The 16,608-nt window shown below is 52.8% G+C and overlaps 1 protein-coding gene across 5 annotated transcripts in view; it reads left to right on the forward strand.

The window, feature by feature from the left end:
- The window catches only part of TACC2 (transforming acidic coiled-coil containing protein 2), a gene marked incomplete at its 5' end in the record, with an annotated part of 73,855 nt that overhangs the window by 34,578 nt on the left and 22,669 nt on the right, over positions 1 to 16,608 (forward strand). For 3 of the 5 annotated variants that reach the window (XM_080693915.1, XM_080693917.1, XM_080693918.1), the window contains 5 exons: positions 2,611 to 3,922; positions 7,645 to 7,705; positions 8,764 to 8,965; positions 13,543 to 13,604; positions 15,653 to 15,768. In XM_080693915.1, the coding sequence (XP_080550041.1) occupies positions 2,611 to 3,922; positions 7,645 to 7,705; positions 8,764 to 8,965; positions 13,543 to 13,604; positions 15,653 to 15,768 (1,753 nt within the window). Of the gene's footprint in view, positions 1 to 2,610; positions 3,923 to 5,687; positions 5,724 to 7,644; positions 7,706 to 8,763; positions 8,966 to 13,542; positions 13,605 to 15,652; positions 15,769 to 16,608 lie in introns of all 5 variants that reach the window. The other 2 variants (XM_080693914.1, XM_080693916.1) reach the window with 1 other exon arrangement.

Consider the following 16,608-nt stretch of genomic DNA (forward strand, 5'->3'; position numbering starts at 1 on the left):
CAGAACAAAGGTCGGCACCTGTTCTTTTGAGATGTAAGGAAGCAGGAGCGCTTGGCTGATGGTGGAGAAACCACCTGGAGGAAAAAGCTAAGCAAGAGGCTCCAATCAGGCACTCCATGTGTAGGATAGATGCCTGGATCCCTGGCGGTTCATTGTCAGCTCTAAATCCAAGAGGTGTTTGTTGAGCTTGCAAGAGAAAGTGATTAGTTGCCAGTGACTGGATCTAAGAGGAGCCTGAGCTGAAGTTCCCTTCTGTTGTGACCTCCCACTTCATCGACAGGGCTCCCTGCACAGTTCCAGAGGAAGGGGTGTTTGCGAGCAAAGTTCTCAGTAGGCACCACACAGAGTACCACCTCCAGGATGCAGGAGTGAGCGTGATTGGCTGGGAGAAAATCCACAGGAAGAGACCTGGTCCAGTTTCACTGAACATTTCCCAGACCTTGTTTGTTGGGATGAGAATTAGGGGTGCCAGATAAAATGCAAATAAAAATGCAGTGTGCCCAGTTAAAATTGAATCTTAGATAATACTTAGTTGGGATGTGAGACACACTCACACTGGAAATTGTGTGTGTGTGTGTGTGTGTGTGTGTGTGTGTGTGTTACTAGAGATTGAACCCAGGGATATTTTACCTCCAAAGCATACCCTCAGCGTTTTGTTTTTTTTAATTGTAAAACAGGGTCTTGCTAAACTGCCAAGAGTCTTACTACATTACTGAGGCTGTCCTCACTCCTGCAGTCCTCCTGCCTCAGCCTCCCATGTACTGGGATTATGACTTAGGAGCTGTATTTATGTATCTGAAATCCAAATTTGACCAGGAATCCTGTATTTTATCTGGCAGTTTTACCATGGGGAAAGGAGAACTAACGGGACCTGACATCTGTCGGGAAGCACGCTTTGAGAGCCCTGTACCGTCATATTCTGGACAAGTCTCTCTATTCTGTGTCCTGCATTCTCCCTATTCATCCCTATTCTCTCTAGGGCTACAACGTTTGCCCTCTTTTGTCCAGCGGCATGTTTTTTGTTTTCTGAAATACCACTTCCCCGCATCCTTGGCTGCTCAGAACAGCTGGGAGCCCAGAGTACGTAGGAGGTACCGCCTGGTGCGAGCGAGACCCAGGGTGGTCAAGCCAAGGCCAGGGCCGGCCACATCCTGGGGCGCAGTGGGGCCGGGAGATCACTGGGCACCATCGGGTCAGCACTTGGAGCCTGTGCTCACTGGGGAGTAAGGAGCAGCCTCCTTGGCTGGCTGTGGCTGAGGCCGGAAGCCAGGAGGAGCCACAGAGAGGAGAATGGACGGGCAACAGGGGTGGGACGGAGGTGTCCCGGGTGAGGTCTGGAGGGGCAGGTGGTCAGGACAAGCTTGGTCCTGCTGCTCCACCCGGGGCTTCCCCCGTTCCAGCGACTGAGTAGTTGGGGCCAGACCTGCCCCGGACGCTAGCTGATACGTTGAAAGGCACTGAGCCCTATGTCCCACTTCTCCACTTCCCTGTCCTGCTCTTCTGCTTACTTGGGCCGCCCTGGCTGCCTGGCTCTTTCTGTCATGTAGCAGGGGCGCGCGCCCCTGTTCTCTGCCTCTGGTGCTCCCTCCCCAGAAGTCTTCCTGGTTCATACCTTCACCTGGTTTCTGGTCCTTGTTCAAGTAAGCCTTGCCTAATGATCTTACCTAAAATTGCAACTCTCGTGGCCCGGCCCAGGTTCTAACCCGGCATCACCGCCTGACAGTCTGTGCGTTTTATTACTCGACTGTTTGTTCTCCGTCTTCTCCCTGAGGATCGTGACTCCAGGAAGGCAAAGATTGTGTGTGCTTTGTCATTCCATTTGTGCATCCCCAGCACGGCGCCTGGGCCCAGCAGGCACTTGGTAAATGTGATTTGCGTGCGCGATCGGGGCTGTTCCTTCTTCAGCCCTCATGGCTGCTCTTGCACAGATGAGGAACTGAGGTCCAGGGTCTGGAGCCGATAACGCATGGGGTTTCCATCAGCATTCTCCTTGTGACTCCAACACCTGACGCACACAACTTAGCAAAAGGAAGATTATTTGCTTACCAACTTGGAGATTTCAGTTCAGATACATATATATCCACGGTGCAGGCGGGACCCAGACCGGTCAAGCCAAGGCCAGGGTCGGCCGGATCTCCAGAGCGCAGTGGGGCCGTGAGATGGTTAAGCATCATTTGGTTGATATTTTGTGCATTTCCAACATGTTAGAAAATAAGGAGTAGCTTCCTTGGCTGGCGTGTACACACACAAAGTCCCAGCTGTCAAACAGGAACTGGGGTGATGGGTCCTTAGGGCATGATTGTGAGGAGCAGAGAGAGAGCAGAAGGTTGAGAGAGGATTACAGCCAGACTCTGCAGCTGGGCAGGCCTGGGACACACACGTACACTCACACAGAGCGTACCCAGCCTTGTCCCCAGGCTCCGCCTCCAAGCATGGCTGCCGCCAGTGCAGGAAGCCTAGGGGACATTGTACTTTCAAACCGTAACACGCAGACAGGGGCAGTACCCAAGCATCACTGGGCTGTCCTGGAGGGTGAGGGTCTGGAACAGATGAGAAGTGCTCCCAGGGTCCCCGTGCCCTCGAGTAACGGCTGTGTCTTCGTTTCTTCAGGATGCAGTCCTGAGACAGTCACCGTCCCCGATGGCCCCCGCAGCGACTCGGTGGAAGGAAGCCCTTTCCGCCCTTCGCACTCCTCCTCCGCCGTCTTCGATGAAGACAAGCCAATAGCCAGCAGCGGGACTTACAACTTAGACTTCGACAATATCGAGCTGGTTGATAACTTTCAGAGCTTGGAGCCCCGCTCCTCAGACTGCAAGAGTCCCGAGGGCAAGGTGAGCGGGCGGAGGAAGTCCACCACCGAGTCGGTGCCCCCCTCCAAGTCCACGCTGTCCCGCTCGCTCAGCCTGCAGGCCAGCGACTTCGACGGTGCTTCCTGCCCGGGCAGCCCCGAGGCCGTGGCCCTCGCCCCAGACGCCGGCAGCACGGGTTCCAGCAGTGCTTCCAGTACCCTTAAGCGAACTAAAAAACCAAGGCCCCCTTCCTTAAAGAAGAAGCAGACCACCAAGAAGCCCACAGAAACCCCCCCAGTGAAGGAGACCCAGCAAGAGCCAGCTGAAGAGGGTCCTGTCCCCAACGAGGAGTATCTAGCACCCGACACCAAGACGGAGTCGGCCACCACGGAGGGTTCAGGGTCCGCCACATCGGAGGAGACACCCCCGGAGCCCACCTCGGTGTCCAAGGCCACCTGTCCTTTGGACTCAGAACGGGCAGAGGACGCCAACCCCCTGGCTTCCGGAGGTGGCAGGGTACAGAACTCACCCCCTGTTGGGAGGAAAACATTGCATCCTACTACGGCCCCCGAGACAGCGCAGGTAACCTCAGTGGATAGCGGGGACCAAGAGGACTCCCCGGCCAAAGTGCTCTCCGTGAGGCTGGAGTTTGACTATTCTGAGGACAAAGGTAGTTGGGACAGCCAGCAGGAAAACCCCCCTTCTACCAAAAAGGTAGGCAAAAAGCCAGTTGCCAAAATGCCCCTAAGGAGGCCAAAGACAAAAAAGATACCCGAGAAACTGGACACCGCTCCTGCCTCGCCTCCCAGGTCCCCCGTGGAGCCCAATGACATCCCTATTGCTAAAGGTACCTACACCTTTGATATTGACAAGTGGGATGACCCCAATTTTAACCCTTTTTCTTCCACCTCAAAAATGCAGGAGTCTCCCAAACTGCCCCCACAGTCATATAACTTTGACCCGGACACCTGTGATGAACCCGTTGACCCCTTTAAGCCGTCCTCTAAGACCCCCAGCTCACCTTCTAAATCCCCAGCCTCCTTTGAGATCCCAGCCAGTGCCATCGAAGCCAATGGAGTGGATGGGGACGGGCTAAACAAGCCCGCCAAGAAGAAGAAGACGCCCCTCAAGACGTAAGTTCAGGGTTGGGGTGATGAGGGTCGGAGGCGGGAGGCATGCCGTGACCTTTAGCCCTGTGCCTGGATAACTCACTGCCTAACCTCGGCTCGTTGCTGTAGGACGCCATGTTTGAAGCCATCTCACCAGGCAGACAGGATACGTGTTTCCTGTCTTCTCTGTGGCCACAAACCCCTGTGGGGTCGAGCGTCACCCTAATGATTCTAAAGCTTTACTTTTAACCAAAGACTTGATGCTCAACCCAGGAGGGTTGTGGGGGCATAGGAAAGGAGCTGTCTTGAGAGGCCTGACTACCCCCTGTTGGACTGGCCTTCTTCTCTGTTTAGCTTGTACATTGTTTTTTTGGAGATGCTAGGAGATAGGCCCTATGGAATATTGTTAAAATTTATAGCATTGGCTGGGCGTGTTGGCACACACCTGGAATCCTAGTTCTTGGGGGGCTTAGGCAAAAGGATCATAGGTTCAAAGACAGGCTCAGCAATATAGCAAGACTCCCAGCAACCAAGCAAAACCCTGTTTCAAAACAAAACATAAAAAGGGCTAGAGGTAGAGCTCGGAGGTAGAATGCCTCGGGTTCAATCCCCAGTACTACGAAACAAATAAAAATTATAGCATGTGTTTTTGCCTGTAAATGAGACTAACCTGGGAACCCAACATAGTAGCAGACTCCAGGAGGCCTGTGAGGAAGCAGTGTTGCCTGGGCCTCCCTACACCTGGCCAGCCGGGCTTGGCTCTGTCCTTCTTTCTGGTCATCCCTTCTAGACAGGAGTCCAGAGGCCCTACAAGTCCAGAAGAGCCTAGTGAAACCAGAAAGGGGTGGAGGGTTCCCCAGCCTCTAGGCTCTCATTCATAACCGAGTCTATTGCTCACATGTTGCCGGATACATCTCCCTTTAAAACAGTGTGTCTGCTCCCATCCCTCATCCCAAGCCCGGCTTTAAGTTGGGTGGCTGCAGGTCTGTTCTTAGGACCCTGGACCCCATGCAGCCCGCTTGGCCACTTGCAGGCTCTCTTGCTGTCACGGGAGGCAGCGCCTCTGATGCAACAAGACCAAGGAGACTAGTCTCCGGGGTGTGCAACGGAGCAGTCACAGTGCTGGTCCTCTGGGCCTGCGTGGTGGGAATGAGACATGGGAGCCATGTGCCTCCCATCCTGGGTTGCCCTAAGCCTGGCTGCCTGAGAAGAGGATCTTGACAGCAGGCTTTAGCCTTGAGCACCCCACTACTTGATGGGGGCTGGGAGACCTTTCTGGCCTCAAGTGTGGGCTTTTCTAGATTCTTCTAAGCCAGAGGATCTTAGTTTAAGACTGGCCTAGAGGTCTGAAATGCCTGCCTGCAAAGCCGTGGACTCTATCCTTGGAATAAGAGCCAACTTGTAGCCACCATCTGCTCCTTCTCTGAGCTCGCCTGACTATATTCTGTCTCCAGCGACTTTGTCCCCTGATCCTCAGAGCTGACAGAGGTCGGGGGAGCTGGCCCCGGTCTCAGTCTCACCCCTCCTGCTGATGGGGTGTTGTCTTAGAAGCTCATACCCCAGATGACAGAGCTCTCCGGGCACCAGCGCTCTGCAGACAGTCAGGGCCCAGGGAGGCAGCTGCTCCCTAGAGGCCCCTTTCCAAAAGGCTGGGGGGTTGCCCGCCCTCCAGCAGAATCTGCAGAGAGTGATAGTCACATCCTCGCCCGACAGGAGCCGGTTGTCTGCAGAGCTATCTTTTTTGTCAGTTCCTCTGTCTGTCTCTCTTTTCTTTGTCTTCTTGTCTTAGGATGGTTGAAGATGTGATGTCTGTGTGTTCTCTGTTGTAAGTAAATTTAATGCAATCCGCTTCTCACGCCAAGTGTGCTTTTCACCGCCTGTTGTGTTCTGCTTGCGAACCCTTTTTCTTTCCTCCCCGCAGCTGCTGCTCATGTCTTTCTGTGGTGGGCCTGGGAATGAGGGGGCACAGGGCTCCCTGGTAGCAGGGGTTATTTTTCTGTTTCATTGTGATTACCACAAATGGGATTGCTTGGCTGTGAAAACATGATTATCCAACACATGCCTGCCTGTCGAGAATGGAACGTCTTCCTCCCCTTGCATACTGGATGTCTTCATCGAAAACATAATGTTTTTTAACTCTTCATTTCATTCTTTTCATTTTAAAGTGGGCTGGCGGGCGATTGCTCTCAGTAGCACTGGGGCTTCGTGCTCATCACCCGCTGATGCACAGGACACACTGCCAAAGCTGGTCCTCGCTGACATGTGCGGCTTAACTGTCGGGGGCATTCCAAATTGAGGCCTGCAGTGCGGGGTCAGCGGAGGGTGGACCCACTGCTGAGAGCCATCGCCAGGCTGGCCTGGGCCGCAGCAGCCTTGGTCACAAGGGCCCGGCTGGGGCGGGAGTGCTTTGACTGCCACCTGTGGGATGCCCTGGGCATCAGTGCAGCTGACCACCTGTGTGCCTCTGCAGCTCCGCCTTCCCCCGCCAGGGCGGGTCTTGTGGGCAGATCAGAGCTCCAAGGACAGCAGCCTTCTGTCTGTCCTTCTAAGGGAAGTCCAGGGCCCTGGGGTCTACCCGCCCCATGGTAGGGTACAGCCTTTCAGGCCCTTTTCTGCCCAAGGGATTCCTTCAGTATTTTCAAGCCATTTAGCAATATTTATTTGCATGAATAAATATATGCCTTAAGCTGCGATTATGCTGTTTTTATGGCAAATGCCATAAATACATTAATAGCCATTTGCGGTACTCTTTCCCATGGTTGAATGCCATTGTTGGAGTGTTTTATTTGAGAGAACACAAGAGAGGCACTTAGGTGTCAAATTTCTCTGCCCACCCAGTTAACATGGAAAGCAGAGAGGGTGGTGGGATCTAAGGTGAGAGACTCCCACCCCACAAAAGCCCTTGCTTTGCTCCAGGGGGCGCTGGAGGCCAGGCGGCAGGGACCAGTGTGCAGGGGAAAGGGCTTCCTTCTGCAGTGAACATGACCCCAGCGGCCCAGTGGCCTTCACTGGACCATGAACATGACCCCAGCGGCCCAGTGGCCTTCACTGGACCATTTGTGCTGAACGTCATCCCTTTTTCTTGGGGTCTGCCTCCTTGACCCCACCCCAATAATTATCTATGTGAAGAAAGAAAAAACAAAGTCTTGAATCTAGTTCATTAACCACGGTTAAGAACGCACATAAACATTTATCTGCCTGGAATAAACAGAAAATCCCATCTGGAATCCTTTAGAGTCCAGGAATCTGTTCGGCTCAGAGGTCCTGTAGAAAGGAGAGCTCCGCAGATTCTCCCTGCAGACTCAGAACTTTCCCTTTCTGCCTGGGCTCCTTTGGCGGTTCAGTGCAGGCTGCGCCTCCTGGCCCACGCGAAAATCAGGAGGCCAGGGCCCCTCCCCCAACCTCAGTTGGCTCAGACATTCCTGGAAGAGTCCAGAGAAATTAATCCACTCACCCAAAATTTCCTTATAAAATAAGAACCTTTGGTTAAATTTAGCTTTGTTTTCTGGGTCAGCACTCCAAAATGGCATCCCTTAAAGATTCGCAGCTTAATGGATCTTTCCCTTGGGGGCAAAAATACTATCTGTTCAGCTTGTCCGCGTGGACGTCTTGAGCTGGCAGCGGCAGGAGGCGGGGTGGCCAGGGCCACACAGCTCGGTAGAGGTGGCGGCTTCAGCTGCGATGTTTTGTTCTAGAGTCTTCTGTAGTTCTGTTTGTTGGGTTCACATTTTCCATTTTATTTCCAGTGACACATTTAGGGTGAAAAAATCGCCAAAACGGTGTCCTCTCTCTGATCCACCTTCCCAGGTACAGTGCCCTTTGCTCTTTCTGGTTGTACTGCTCACCACCGGGGTTAGCACTGCGGTGTGTTACCCCCCAGTCAACGGAGCTTTCCCTCTGCCCCTCGTGGGCGGGTGTCCAGGACCAGTACCTCTCGCACGGGAGGGCCCTTGGTGTTGGCAAGACAGCCTCGATCTCTTCGCTTCGGCAAAGATCAGTGTGTGTCCCAGGAGGAGGAAACAGCTCCAGAAAAGTGCTAGATACTTGGATTCTATAGAAAGGACCACTGTGGTCCACTCTCTCCAGTTAACTCACTGAGACCTTACGTGACTATTGAGTTGAGAAGGTCAAGGAATACAGACTAAGAAAATGCAAAACCCGAGCTACGAGGATGGCTGAACTGGGCCCCCAAGCCAGCGTGGGAAGGTGAAGGGACCCCATGCCCTGATTCTGAGGGACTCAGGCTCTTTCCTTGGGTGAATCCCTGTTTCCCTCTTACTAGTTCCTCCACCAACCACATGCCGTTTCTTCAGCCCTCGTTATAGACCAAGGAAGTTTGTGCTCAAGCAAGTTTACTGTGTCATTCTTGGGTCACAGCACAAGTTAACCTCCCAGCCCTACAAATCTGAGCCAGCAAAGCCACAGTTACTGGCCAGGGTGGGGGAGACCCCAGGACCCAGCTCCAGGGATAGGGGCTTTGGGCTGGGACACAGCTCTGCTCCGACATATCTGGTCCCCCATGCTGCCCTGCTAAGTTACACCCTGTCCTGTGGACCAGCAGGAAGACCCCTTTTCTCTCCTCCCAGGGACGAGTGTGAGTATTGTCAGACAACACTGAGAAGTTGATGTGTGGATATAGATGAAACACACGGGTGTGGGGATGAATCCAGACACAAAATCCTGTTTGTTTTTAAACCCATGGTTACTGCCTGAAACAAATGGCCAGAGAAGCAGATTCTTAGCTGTGTGTGGAGGATTTTTCTGGGGGCCCTGTCCTCGCTGATGGGGCTCCAGACCCATGGGTGGACGTGGTTTCAGCCCATGACACTGAATTTGAGAAGAGACTGCTTCCCTTGTCCTCGCAGGACCCCACCCCCGCCGCAACACCAGAAGCGCCACCCGTGATCTCTGCGGTGGTCCACGCCACAGATGAGGAGAAGCTGGCGGTCACCAATCAGAAATGGACGTGCATGACCGTGGATCTGGAGACGGACAAACAGGACTTCCCGCAGCCCTCGGACCTGTCCACCTTCGTCAACGAGACCAAATTCAATTCACCCACGGAAGGTAAGCAACTGGGTGATGGCTCGTACCCCTGCCGGGCCTCGGGGATGCTACCCCTAAAGGAATAAAAGCCAGGGTAGATCCCACTCGGCTGCGTTCATTTATTTGTTTTTGGTACTGGGGATTGAACCCAGGGGCATTCTACCTCTGAGCTACACCCCCAGCCCTTTTTATTTTTATTTCAAAACAGTGGCTTGCTAAGTTGCCGAGGCTGTCCTTGAACCTGCAGCCCTCCTATCTTGGCCTCCTGAGTACTGAGATTACAGGTGTGTGCCACCACGCCCAGCCAAAGATACATCTTAAAATAGTCTAAGACTTGAGCCCGCTTTAAGCTGAGGACACAGAGGCTTTGCTCTGTTGAGGGACTTGGCCAGTATCTGGGGCCTGTGCATGATGATCCAGGTCTCCTGACTTAACAGCTGTTCACATGAGCATGGACCAGGCTTCTTGCCTTCATCTGTGGGATGAGGGCATGACCCAGTCCTTCTTCCCTAGCGGGGTGCCTAAGAGCTGTGTTAAAGTCCTTTAAGGTATCCTTAATATTTCTCTTTTTTTTTTCTTTTCTTTTCTTTTCTCTCTTTTTTTTTTTTTTTTTTTTGTGGCACTGGGGATGGAATCCAGGGTCAGTCTACCTCTGAGCCACACCCCCAGCCCTATTTTTCATTCTTTATTTTTGAAACAGGGTCTCACTGAGTTGCAAAGGGCCTCACTGAGTAACTGAGGCTGTCCTCGAACCGTAATCCTCCTGTCTCAGCCTCCCGAATGCTGGGATTACAAGTGTGTACCACCACTCCCGACTATCTTTAATATTTCAAAAACCCCAATGAAGCTAGTTTAGAAAGGAGCCCGGGTGGTTACATTACCACATCTGAGCGATGACACATCAGCTCGCTGTGCTGACCCGTAACCTCCCACCGTGAACAGTGGGGCTCTCAATTACAACGTGCATACTCGCCTGGGGCGTGCCCTTCTGCGCAATCTTTCCAAACGCAGTGCTCTGAGAATAGACCTAACCTGAGTGGCTCCTAGGAAAGAAAAGTTTAGGAGCGGATTCCCCAGCCCATGGTCCAGGAGACCAGGGAAGAGCAGGCGTTGTTATAGTCACCAGTCTGCGTGCCCTTGGGGTCACCTGGTTTCCCTGTGCCCTCGCAGCGGTTTCAGCCCCTCCTTCCACGTCCAGCAGGGGAAGATGTCCTTAGGAGCCTGATCACTGTCACACAACATTCAGGAGGAAGGTGGTAAGGAAATTGAGAGCAGCCTCCCTGTCCATTTCCCCTGAGCTCCTATGCTCATAAGCATAGCACCACTTATGTCAACTGTGCAGGAATAAATACCAGCACTGAACAAGAATGTATCCGATTACAATCCTTCACGTTTATATAATCTGCTATAGGGCGTGTGTGTGTGTGTGTGTGTGTGTGTGTGTGTGTGTGTGTGTGTGGTACTGGGGATGGAACCCAGGAGCTTTTCTACTTCCAGGCTAAACTCCCAGACCTATTTTATACTTTATGGAAACAGGGTCTCACTAAGTTGCTCCGAGGCTGGCTTCGAACCTGTGCGATCCTCCTGTCTCAGCGTCCCAAGCGCGGGGATTACAAGCGTGCGCCACCACGCCCAGCTTGCTATAGGGCTTTTATCTGACACTATTTCAACCTCTGCAGCAAACGTGGCACTTCAGGCTCCATTCTATAGAGGCATTAGGCGTGGAGCGAGTAGGTAAATTTGTTTCCTCGATCCTGGGAATGACGCTCCTTCTGCCTTCTGCCCAGGGCTCCTTCTAGTCCTCCAGCAAAGCGCTAGCAATTAGAGTTAGAAGAGCAAGCCAAGCCCTCTTGTTGTGCAGGGTCCAATAGGAAATAATTAGCCAAAGCAGTCCTTAGACATGAGGGGCCCCTTTAAAAATAACTTTGGGCCTCTTCAGCTTGAAGCAGCCACGTGCTTTAGTGAACAAGCGCCTCTGAAGTCGGAAAGACAGCTGCCACTCGGCGCCTTTGGTGTAACCCCTCCTGGCCTGGCCTGGAAGGGCTAAAAGTGGCTGTGGCTTAACCCCCTCGCCTGCCTGGAAGGCTTAGAACTGTAAGCAGATGAGTGACATTTCTAAAACCAGCTTCAGCAAGATGTCTCCTTAAAATACCGGAGAACACTCAGTCCTGTCCGCCACTGCTCTGACAGGAAGAATGAAGGTCACTGGCAGTGGGGCAGGGACAGGCGGGGGAGCTCGCTGGCCCCAAACTCAGCCAGTCAGCTGCCAGGGAGTGAGCTAAGTGTCCCAGGGTGCTTTGAGGCGAGCTGGAGACCAGATGCGGGAACTTGTTGAGCCCACAGTCCCTGGGAAAGCTCGTGGCGTTCTCTGGCTTGCTGAGTGCGTACTGGGTGCTCTGTGCCATTCGAGGGGCATTCCGGGAGGCTTCTGTTTAATAATGTAGGCTTTGGCCATCCTGGCCATACCTTGGAATTGGAAGAAGCAGCTGGATCGCTATTATCTTCTCAAACAGTCTGAAATAGAACAAGACAGCAGCATCCTGGGGTCTCACACCTGGAAAGTGGTAGACCCAGCAGAGGCCCTAGGGCCACCTTGCACCATCTGTTTCTCATTTCAGTGCAGGAGGATGGCAGCCTGTATAGACTAATGTTTCCCAGTACCGAGGTGGAACAGGCTTGCGTGACATCTGGAGCGCGAGCTTCCGAAACCACAGCTCAGGCACATGCGCACTCTGCGTGCTAGTCCCTGTACAGCCCCAGTGCAGACATTTAGGAGCTGTCTTGGTCAACATCTGCACTGCTATGATCCAGAAAGACTGACCACACAACACCTTAGAGGAAGGACGATTTATTTGCTCACAATTTTCTTGGAGATTTGGGGTTCAGTCCAGGTGATGTCGGATTCTATGTACAGAGCTCAGGATATGGCAACAGGAAGGGGAGAGACAGCAGATAATATAATATAACATAAATAATTCCCATATAATATATATAATATAATCCCAAGGCCACACCTCTCCTTAGCAACCAAACCCTGCTTCCAACATTTCTACCTTGTTCCGTGAGAGCTAGGGGGATGTTCTAAATCCAAGACATGACAGGAGGTGAGGAGCCTTTCTGGTCATTCATCCACAAACCCAGCTTCAGTCTGAGCAGGCCGTACCCGCCAGAAGGGCACGTGTGCTCCACAGGAGAGAGCCAGAGATTTCCAAGAAGCTGCCCTCATGCCCAAGTGCCAAGTTCGTTCAGCCGCAGCCACACACGCCTACAGGTTCTGAGAAAGTCTCCCAGGATCTGTCCCATCTTCAAGCACGTATCAGAATCATCCTTTCCCCGATGCCTTCAGCAATGTGCAGAAATAAGGAGCTTTACACCAGAACTGCTATTTATATTTGTTTTCATCTTAAAAAAAAAAAAATATTGAGGCCTTAAGCTTTACAGATGGCTGCTAGTGCTTTGGCTTGTCATATCTTGACTTTTTTTTAAGTAGAAAAGAGGGATCTGGCAGCTCTGGGTTGTGGCTTCTGCAAGGACAGAGCCCCTTTCAGGCTCATCCACCACTGTACCAGATATACCCTAAGCACTGAAAGGCATACAGTAGGTGCTCAATCTGTGTACTGGACAGGGCGTTCAGTTAAGGGCAGAGCTGAGTTTTCCTGTGGAACTCTTCAGGTGCCTGAGGCAGGCAGGGGGTTTCTAGTGAGTATCTGGAGTTTTCTTTGTAGCCTGAAGTCAGTCACTTCTCTACCCAGCTGGACTTTAGTAGCCTCTGCGTTTGAACATTTGATCTGGATGAGCCCTGTAGACACCGTAGACTGTTGGGGAAGCTCAGGTGACTTGAGAAGCTTCTATAAGCAACACTGGAGGAACGGCCTGTCTTCCCTTGCTTTGGAGTGGAGTGGGAGTGGGGCTTGCAGAGGACAAGTACATTCCAGTTCCAAGAGGCCGTGGGGGTGTGTCATTCCACGTACTGCACGTGAGCTGGTTACAGACAAAGCCCCCGCCCAGAATACACAGGTGCTCTGATCTGAGACCTCGGCGCAGAGTGCTGGGATCTGTGCACAGCCAAACCTGGGCGTCCGAGGCTCCACTCTGCCAGGCCCAAATTGTGTGCACGCGTACATGTGCTGGAGTTTAAACTTAGGGGTATTTTACCTTGGAGCTACACCCCCAGCCTTCGTTTTTGGGTTTTTGTGTGTGTGTGTGTGTGGTACTGGGGGTGCAACCCAGAGGCTTTCTACCTCTGGGCTATACTCCCAGACCTATTTTATATTTTATTTGGAAACAGGGTCTTACTAAGTTGCCGAGAGCCTCACTAAGTAGCTGAGGCTGGCTTCGAACCCATGCGATCCTCCTGTCTCAGCCTCCCGAGCGCGGGGATCACAAGCGTGCCCACCACGCCCGGCTCGTTTTTGGTTTTGAAACAGGATCTCCCTAGGTTCCTGAGAATCTCCCTACCTCCTACCTGCTGAGGCCGTCCTCAAGCTGCGATCCTCCTGTCTTAGCCTCCCAAGTACTGGGATCTGGGATTACGGCCATGCACCACCACTTTCTAGTTTTGTCTTTGCCGCTAATCTCACTTTGTGTTTCTTTTGCAGAGTTGGATTACAGAAACTCCTATGAAATTGAATATATGGAAAAAATCGGCTCTTCTTTACCTGTAAGTTCTTTCCACCCTAGGAGCTCAGACCCCCAGAGGGACCCCTCTGCGCCCACCGCGTCCTCACTGTGCAGTGATGGCGTACTGGGGCTGGGGCTTGGGGTTTGCATTCAGCCCGTGTCATTTGGTATTTTTAGGCAGAAAGTGATTGGGATTCCTGCATAATTACTTCCCCAGACACACAGAGAGCTAGTCAGAATTGCTTTAGAAAGGGGCTCGGGGTGGGGTTGGTTGTTTGAAAAGTACACTCCTAGCTGTCGGAGTTTAGGGCTGGCCCTCCATGTCCCCGGGTTCTGTGTCTGTATATGCACCAACTGTGGATCAACAATATTTCTTTAAAAATTGCATCTGAGCTGGCTGCGGTGGCACACGCTTGTAATCCCATTACTTGGGAGGCTGAGACAGGAGGATCGCAGGTTCACAGCAGCCTCAACAACTTAGTGAGGCCCTCGGCAACTTAGAGAGACCCTGTCTCAAAATAAAAGAATAAAATAGAACTGGGGTATAGCTCAGAGATAGAACACCCCTGGGTTCCATCCCTGGTACTACCAAAAAAAAAAATTTGCACCTGTACTGCCTATGCATAGTCTTATTTTCCGGTCATTTTCTAAATAATGCAGAACTTAAATAGCTTTTTATGTAGCATTTATATCATACTGGGCATTATAAGTAATCTAGAGTAATCTATAGATGACTTAAAGTATCCTGGAGGGTGTGTGTAGGCTAAATACATATGCAATACTGTGACATTTTATATAAGGGACTTGGGTATCTGAGGGGCTCTTAGAACCATTCCCCAGTAGACATCAAGAGTAACTTTTTTTTATTATTATTTCTTTGAGAGGGGCCACAAGCCCCCACTCCGCCGCTTCCTTTTCCCTTTACGTGGCGGCGGTAGTAAGCCCTCTTCCCCGGCCCACGTGTTTTACGCTGGCCGTGACCTCTTTCTGTGCTCTGGTCCTTGATGTCCTCAGAGACCCACAGGTCCACGGGAGCCTTGCCACGACCCTGCAAGGCCTTGGACCTGCCGCTCTCATCTTCGTTTCCTGTGCGTCGTTTGTAGATGCGGGGATTGCTGCCTCTAACCTGGGGCAGACCCGAGGGTCAGGCAGGGAAACGTCCCGTCCACAGGCTGAAGTTGCCGCTCCCTGAGGAAGTGCGTGGGCCTTGTCACCGTCCCTCGGTGCCTTGCTCGGACTGTCTGGCGGCTCCTGACCCCACATACATAATGCTGAGGGGGCGACGTTTCGCCCTGAAGTGAAACGTCCATGTGTTGCGATGCCGATGTCATGGGATGAAACCACAAGGCCCTTCTTGTGCCCCATCCGCTGACGTGTGTGTCGGCGGGCCTCGACAGCGATGTTCATGAAGAGGTGTCCTGCCAGGGATTGCAGGGCCACCAGAGGTGTTCAGGGTGTGATGGTGCAGAGCCAGCTGCCTGCTGGTTGTTACAGGGGCTTCTCTGGGGACCCCACAGGGCAATGGAGGGGACTTTCAGTGCCTTCCTGTCACTAGCACATGCAGGCCCCATTCCTGAGCTTGGGGTTCAAGGCTGTGGGGGGCCTGGGCTTGGCCCCCTGGTCACTCGTTTCCTTCCCCTTATTTCTAGATCATATACCCCCTGTGCGCCAGTCCAGCTGAGCTCGGCACATGCCTGGACTCAGGATTCTGAGCTTTGGCCCACACCATGTCCTCTGTACATGCCCGTCCTGCTGACCCACTGAGAGAAGCCCGGTCCTTTCAGGATAGTTCCTTTCAGTAGCTCCATCTCTCTCCGGGAACCAGCATGTGCTTCCAGGCCCAGGGAGGGTGGTCAGTAAACACCGAGGAGTTGAACAGCACAGCAAGGCCGTCTGAGCGTCCCCGCCCCTCGCGGCCCCTCTGCCAGCCAGCCCCCGCTTACTCTTTCGTTTCCTATCATTTGACAAAAATGGAGGATTTTTCCTATTGTGTAATCTGCTCCCTGCTGGAGAGCGTTCAGGTTTTCACCTCGGTGACATGCTCGGGGCCGCTGTCCCCAAGCTGATGTGTGACTTTGATCCTTGCAGCAGGACGATGACGCCCCAAAGAAGCAGGCCCTGTACCTGATGTTTGACACCTCTCAGGAGAGCCCCGTCAAGTCTCCTCCGGTCCGGATGTCGGACTCCCCGACGCCGTGTTCAGGGTATGACTTCCACTATGGGCCAGCTACGCCCGAGGCCAGGGACCCTGAAGCCCCAGCACCCTCGCGCCGTCCTCCTAGCCTCGTTTTGTTTGTGAGGAGGTGGCCCTGCACTTCCATCTCTGTCCACACAGGCACAGCGCATTAGTGTTGTCCTGGGACCCTTTGAACTAAGGTGAAGTCCTTTAACGGCCCCCATCACTCCCCATCCCTTCCACACACAACTTCATTCTGCCATTTGTCCAGTGGAGGACAGCGAGCCAGATCATTCAAAACCCGAGCCCCTCCTCCCTGTATTGGCACTGTGACCTGACGTGAGTTACTGGGCCCTCCTGTGCCTCAGTTTCCCTGAGCGTAATAGACTGAGCTCATAGGGACTTAGGAAGTTTAAAAGAGGCGGCTCGTCTCCGAAGCCTCCGCCAGCTGTGCGGGGGCTCAGGTACCTGGCCTCCACAGAGATGCCGTATGGAAAGCTCTGGTCAGGGCGTCCGGCATAAAGCGCTTGGTGTGCGCATGTCATTACTGAGGCTGGTGTTTGTGTTTGTCGGAGTTCACACTCTGACCTGTGCAGCGTCTGATTGCGGAAGTGTGGGTCATTGCACTTAAGAGTTGGACCATCCCATCCGTGTTACCTGCTTTCTCACTGAGCAGGACTAAAAATGGTCTTGCTTTGACTGCTCAAACTTACTAAGGACCCTGCAGACCAGAACCTATGTGACAGACGATGATGATGATGTTGTTGTTGTTAGAACAACATGGCGCCATTTGATAGGCACTGAGCTGAGTATTTTACACATATACAGCAGCTCATTCAGCCCTCGCAAAGGTGCACGCTCTCTGTCT

This window comes from Muscardinus avellanarius (assembly GCF_963383645.1).
Source record: "Muscardinus avellanarius genome assembly, chromosome: 4".
NCBI lineage: Eukaryota > Metazoa > Chordata > Mammalia > Rodentia > Gliridae > Muscardinus > Muscardinus avellanarius.